The sequence below is a fragment of the Capricornis sumatraensis genome, chromosome 1 (assembly GCF_032405125.1).
Source record: "Capricornis sumatraensis isolate serow.1 chromosome 1, serow.2, whole genome shotgun sequence".
NCBI classification, from domain to species: Eukaryota; Metazoa; Chordata; class Mammalia; order Artiodactyla; family Bovidae; genus Capricornis; species Capricornis sumatraensis.
The window spans coordinates 174,744,384-174,750,807 of NC_091069.1; the positions used below are offsets into that span (position 1 = coordinate 174,744,384).

The window sequence follows — 6,424 nt, forward strand, 5'->3', positions numbered from 1 at the left end:
GGGTATTCATTGGAAGGACTGATGTTGAAGCTGAAACTCCAATACGTTGGCCACCTGATGCAAAGAGCTGACTCATTGGAAAAGACCCTGATGCTGAGAAAGATTGAGAAGGGGATGACAGAGGATGAGATGGCTGGATGGTATCACTGACTCAATGGACATGGGTTTGGGTAGACTCTGGCAGTTGGTGGACAGGGAGGCCTGGCGTGCTGTGGTTCATGGGGTCCCCAAGAGTTGGACACGACTGAGTGACTGAACTCAAGTGGCTTATTTCACTTAGCAAAGTATCCTTAAGATCCATTCATGTTGCATACAGCATGATTTCCTTCCTTTTTAAAGGCTGAATAATATTCCATTGTGTATCCACTAATCCATAAATGGACATTTAGGTTGTTATCACATCTTAGCCATTGTGAGTGTTGTAATGAACATGTGAGTGCAAATATCTCTTAAGATCCTATTTTTAACTCAAAGTGAGAATGCTGGATCACATAACAATTCTTTTAATTTTGTAGGAAATTTCATGGTTTTTCATAACAGATGCACCCTGACATTCCCATGAACAGTGTACAAGGGTTCAAAAGTCTCCATATCCTCATCAACACTAGTTATCTTCTGGATTGGTTTTTATGATAGCCATCCCAACAGGTGTGAGGTGGTATCTCACTGTAGCTTCGATTTGCATTCCCCCAATTAGTGATATTGAGCATCTTTCCATATACTTGCTGACCATCTATATGTCTTCTTTGAAGAAATGCCTATTCAGGCCCCTTGCCTATGTATGCTACTGAATTGTAGGAGGTCCTTGTATATTAGGATTATGAACCTTTTATCGGATATGCAGTTTTAAATATTGTTCCTCATTCCATAAATTGACTTTTCAGTGTTAATTGTGAAAAGCTGTGCAGCTTTTTACTTTGATATATCCAGGCCCCAACCCTAGAGTTGACCATTTCCCCAAAAAGTAGTGATTCCTTTCCATGGACACCAGTATTTATTAATAGAAACCAAGATCTAGGCACTAGCTGTGCTGTTTGCTACTGAGGCTTCATATGGATTATTTAGTCATCATGACTAGACAGTTGAAATTTTGAGTCTTGTGTTTTTACTTTCAAATCCTATTCCATATTAACAAAGTTCAAATTTTTTTAACAGTTGTATACTATTTCCTTAAATGGAAGTAATATAATGTGCCCTTGGTGTGCTTCATATTTTTCAGTTAAAATACAAATCTGAAATAAATCTTTTCATATGCTGGAAATACCTTTTCATATTCAGGATTGAAAGCTTAATTATTTGATTAAAAAGTTATTCATTGTTTAATGCCTTTAGTGCCCCCAGATACAAACTGCAAAACACTTTTCAAAACAAGTGCCCCAAATGTTAATACATCAGAGAATGTTCGTTTTATCCTACATTTACTTCCACTAAGTATTAAAAAGAAACTTTTTACTTTATTATTTGAGAAAAACATAAGTACCTCTTAGGAGCTGTGTCTCCTACCAACAAGTGCGAGATAAAATTATATTGGTGGAAAAATTTAGTGTTCAAAGCGTTTCATTTCCACTTACCACCCCCTGTTAGTTACTATTTCTGTGAGGTAGGACCCTAAATTTCAGAAAGCTGGCCTGTTCAGTCACACACCTAAGAGCAGATGTTTGAATGGATTCCTGCACTAACTATGTGGGCCTAAAGCCTGTCTCCACTGCTAACCAGCTATGTAACTAGAGAAGTCATCTGGACTCTGCATCCCTCAACTTCCTCATCTATAAAATGAGGATTATTATCTACTTCCTAGGCCTACTGTGAAGATTAAATGAGAATAAATGGCGACCCACTCCAGTACTCTTGCCTGGAAAATCCCATGGAAAAGGAGGAGCGTGGCTGCAGTCCATGGGGTCGCAAAGAGTCGCACATGACCGAGCGACTTCACTTTCACTTTTCACTTTCCTGCACTGGAGAAGGAAATGGCAACCCACTCCAGTGTTCTTGCCTGGAGAATCCCAGGGACAGAGGAGCCTGGTGGGCTGCAGTCTATGGGGTCGCACGGAGTTGGACACGACTGAAGCGACTTAGCAGCAGCAGCAGCATATGTAAAAGCACATAGAATAGTACCTGTCACATAAGTGCTACCCAAACGTTAGCTGTGATTATCATCATGGACAGTAATAAACTGTTTTTAAGGGGACTACATTGTGTTGCACAATTTATGCCAAGTGTGAAATAGATGTTTTACCAGGTTCTCTCACTTACTCTCCCCAATTCTTTAAGGCAGCATATTACACCTACTTTGTAGATAAGAAAAAGAAATCTCAGAGAAGTAAAAAGTACTTTGCTTACTATCACTATGACAGTAGTGGTAGAACTGGAATCTGAATTGGTAGGTGACTATGACTACAAAAACCATGTTTTCCCCACTTGCTGACTGCACCAAGTTTGAGTTCATTCACCATAAAATAAAGAACTACAAGGGTGGGACTGGTCTGGAAGCATTCATGAAGAAAGTCTTGAGCCAAGCCTTGGGGAAAAGCGTAAGATTCACATTAATAGGGGAGACAGCATTAAAAGTGAGTTGATAAATAAAAGGAAAAATTTAAGGGGAAAGAAGGATAGTATGGTTACACTTAAGGAGGCATAAGATCACTCTAAGTAGAGGGTCTGTGTAAGGCTTGATTGATTCCTATTGGTTGACTAACTGATTACCTGAAAAGGTAGAGATAAACTGCTTAGAGAATCCCAAGGACAGGGGAGCCTGGTGGGCCGCTGTCTATGGGGTGGCAGAGTCACACACGACTGAAGCGACTTAGCAGCAGCAGCAGCATAGGAAGATAACAATGTCTCTAGCCTGGATTTCAGTAAGGACACAAAACGGGAGCTGAGGGCACCCAAACAATGTAAATGTTGACAGCCAAGGCTTCTAGAAGCGGTACTTGAGCTGAAGGGAGAGGAGATGAAAAGTGGAGATTTCAGGGAGAGGAGGACATCATTCTAGGCAGAACAAAATGCAAAGGCACAGAAGCCTGAAAGAACACGGGCACTCAGGGCACTGTGGAAGAAACAGCTGAAGAGCGTTGGATATTCCTGGGATGGAGGTGGGGGCTGGCAGGGAATGCACTGGCCACGTCGAAAAATGGCTGTGTTGACAGGTCAAAGAACTGAGATTTTTATCTTGAGGGGGGAAAAAAAAAGTTCCAGAGTTGGATTTTTAGCAGAGAATTTTGATGAGGGGTGTGCATTTGAGAAGAATAAGGCTAAATGCAGGGACACTAAGTGGGAGACTTTTTTAAAAACTAGTAGTAAAATACCAGCAACTGTGACGGAAAGCCAGCTAATAGCAGCTCTCGTTGGAAAAGCTGGGAACGTGGAGTTGATGTAACAACGTCGTGAGGCTCCGAGAGGTTAAGTCACGCACCCAGCGGCTGAGGCTGGACTCGAACCCGGGGACCACACCAAAGCCACCGCTCAGTTGGACCACAACGATTAAAACAGAATCAACATCTACAGGCAGAACAACTGTGTTAGGGCGTTAAGATTAGGTACGCACACCCACCCTCCGCCTCGTCTCCTGTCGCGGCATTTTTTAACGCGGCAGCACTCTATTTTTTTCAAAGGGGGCTTTCCACTTCTCCAGGCCCGGGGACTACCTCCGTCCCTCTCCACCCCCACAGTGGACGCCTCAGGTCCGCAGACCTCACCTGGCCCGGTCGAGATCCAGACCTGACCATCTCTCGCAGCTTCAGAAAAGTCCAAACGGAGTGAAACAAAGCCGCAAGATAAAAGGAATTAACCGCCGCCGACTCCCGGCCGCCCTTGGCCCGCCCCTCGAGCTTCCGCTTCCGGGAAGGAGCCCGCCAAATGCTGCGCCTCATAGTCCCGGGCGCGCAACCAGAACCTGTCTCCGACCCACCGCACGGCGCCTTGGGTTTGCGCAATAGACCCCTCCCGGCCCCGGCTCGTCACACTCGGCTGCAGGGTGAGAGAAGTCCACAGAACGCCGGCGAACGCTGCGGGTCCTGGGCGGGGCGGGGCCGAAGGGGCGGGGCGGAGAAGGGCGGGACGAGGAGCGGGAGACCTGGGCGGACCAGAATCCACGATCACCTGGGAGACCTGAGTTTGCTGCCGCGAGGGCTTCCACTGGAGGGAGAGCCCTTGTCTTGCGTCTGCTAGGAGAAGTGGCAACGGGGACCCGCCAAGACCAGAGGAAGGGACTACGGTAGAAGGCTAATAGGTTTCAGAGGAATTGCACTGTCTCTGGATTTTTACCCTGTACTTTTAGTTGGTGTTTTGAATACCATTTTGAATGTTTTTGTTCTTGGTAGTCAATAAACATCAATCCTACGCCGTTTTCTTTGTGTGATTCTGATAGCAATTTAAGATTTTTTTTATTCTGTGGCCTAATAATCGTGCTCATTAGCTGCGATTTTAGTTTTACTCCCAGGCATAGTTGTTTCTTCAGTGGAGGTAATCACTGTTAACAAAGAATAGCACAGTATTCTTACTATTGGCGTGCTGCACGAATTTTAATGGAAATGTCTTTGTTTTTAAGGTATTGCGTTTGAGGTTAATGTTTTAAATCGAGCTGGAGAGAAAACCCAACTTATTTCATTTTGAAGTGAGAAAGAAAAAGATCTACATCTTGCAAGTCCTAATTACAATTAAAATAATCCAAAAACTGAAATCTATGTAACAATATATTGCACACTTGTACTGAGTGATTTGGCGAAACTAGACATTTGATAAATTTGGCTTTGAATTAGATTAAACTGAGGAGAACTCTCTCTTCCCTCTTCATATATCCTATAAAGTGTTTAACATATTCGACTGTTTTCAGTTTTTGCTTAGTTGATTTTCAAAACTTATACTGATTTTTCCTAATTAATACAGGCTTATTTTAGGAAACAGATAAAGAAATAAAACTCATAATCCCACTAGATTGGTACATTCCCTTCTAGACTTTTTCCAACTACATACAGACAGTCCCCATTTATGATGGTCCAGCTAAGGATTTTTCAGCTTTATGATGGTATGAAAGCAATATGTGTTCAGTAGAAACTGTACTTTTAATTTTGGATTTTGATCTTTTCCCAGCCTAGTGATATGAGGTAAGATACTCTTGATGCTGGGCATCTTAGGGAGCCTCAGTTCCTAGCCAGCCACAACGTGAGGACAGTGCACTGTGTCTGAGCATGTTTAATGTAGGCTAATGTAGGCTAGGCTAAGCTATAGGAGAAGGCAATGGCACCCCACTCCAGTACTCTTCCTGGAAAATCCCATGGACAGAGGAGCCTGGTAGGCTGCAGTCCATGCAGTCATGAAGAGTCAGACACGACTGAGCAACTCACTTTCACTTTTCACTTTCATGCATTGGAGAAGGAAATTGCAACCCACTCCAGTGTTCTTGCCTGGAGAATACCAGGGACAGGGAGCTCGCTAGGCTGCCATCTATGGTGTCCCATAGAGTTGGACACGACTAAAGCGACTTAGCAGCAGCAGCAGCAGCAGCAGCAGGCTAAGCTATGGGCTTCCCCGGTGGCTCAGCAGTCAAGAATCTGCCTGCAATGCAGGAGAAATCCAGTTTAATCCCTGGGTGAGGAGGGTCCCCTGGAGGAGGAAATGGCAACCCACTCAGATATTCTTTCCTGGGAATTCCCATGGACAGAGGAGGCTGATGGGCCACAGTCCATGGGATCACAAAGATGTTGGACAGGACTTACCAACTAAACAACCAACAACAATAATCCCATGGTAACCAAGGAGCAAGTGAGTAACATACAAATATATTACAGTTACAATATAATAGGATATGTATTGCTGAAACATGAGTGTTTTAATATCTCATCAACGTTGTTTGTTAACCTACAATTACAAAATGGCTGCCTGATGGTCATTTCCCTAATCTTTGGAATTTTATGCTTCTCCCATCCATTTTTGTTTGTTTCATTGGGGTTTTTACCTCTTTATAAGTTTTTAAGATGATAGTTCCTGTTGCTTTTTTTTAATTAAAATTTTTCTTATAGAAAAATAGACAAATCATAAAATTTGCCCTCTGAACCAATATTAAGTGTACAATTCAGTAGTTGTAAATACATTGTAATATTGTGCACCCATCACCACCATACATCTCCAGAACTCTTCATCTTGTAAAACTAAAATACTGTAGCCATCAAACAATGAATCCCCATTCACCCATCCTCCAGTCCCTGATGGATAGATAAATGTGGGATCACATGGTAATTGCCCTTTTGTGACTGGCATACTTTACTTGTCTTCAAGGTTTATCAATGTTGTAGCATGTATCAAAATTTCCTTTCTTTTTGAAGCTAAACAATATTCCATTGTATGTATATGCCACATTTATCTATCCATCTATCTCTTGATGGACTCAGGTTGCTTCAAAATTTTAGCTATTCTGATAAATATTGTT

General features: G+C 42.8%; 1 protein-coding gene across 2 annotated transcripts in view; it reads right to left on the minus strand.

The window, feature by feature from the left end:
* CCDC14 (coiled-coil domain containing 14) overlaps window positions 1-3,869 on the minus strand; it is a 45,041-nt gene extending 41,172 nt beyond the window's left edge. Inside the window, exon 1 of one of the 2 annotated variants that reach the window (XM_068976811.1) lies at window positions 3,696-3,869. In XM_068976811.1, coding sequence (XP_068832912.1) covers window positions 3,696-3,869 — 174 coding nt within the window. The remainder of the gene's footprint in view (window positions 1-3,695) is intronic. The other variant, XM_068976820.1, reaches the window with a different exon arrangement.
* Between the last annotated feature and the right edge of the window lie 2,555 nt (window positions 3,870-6,424).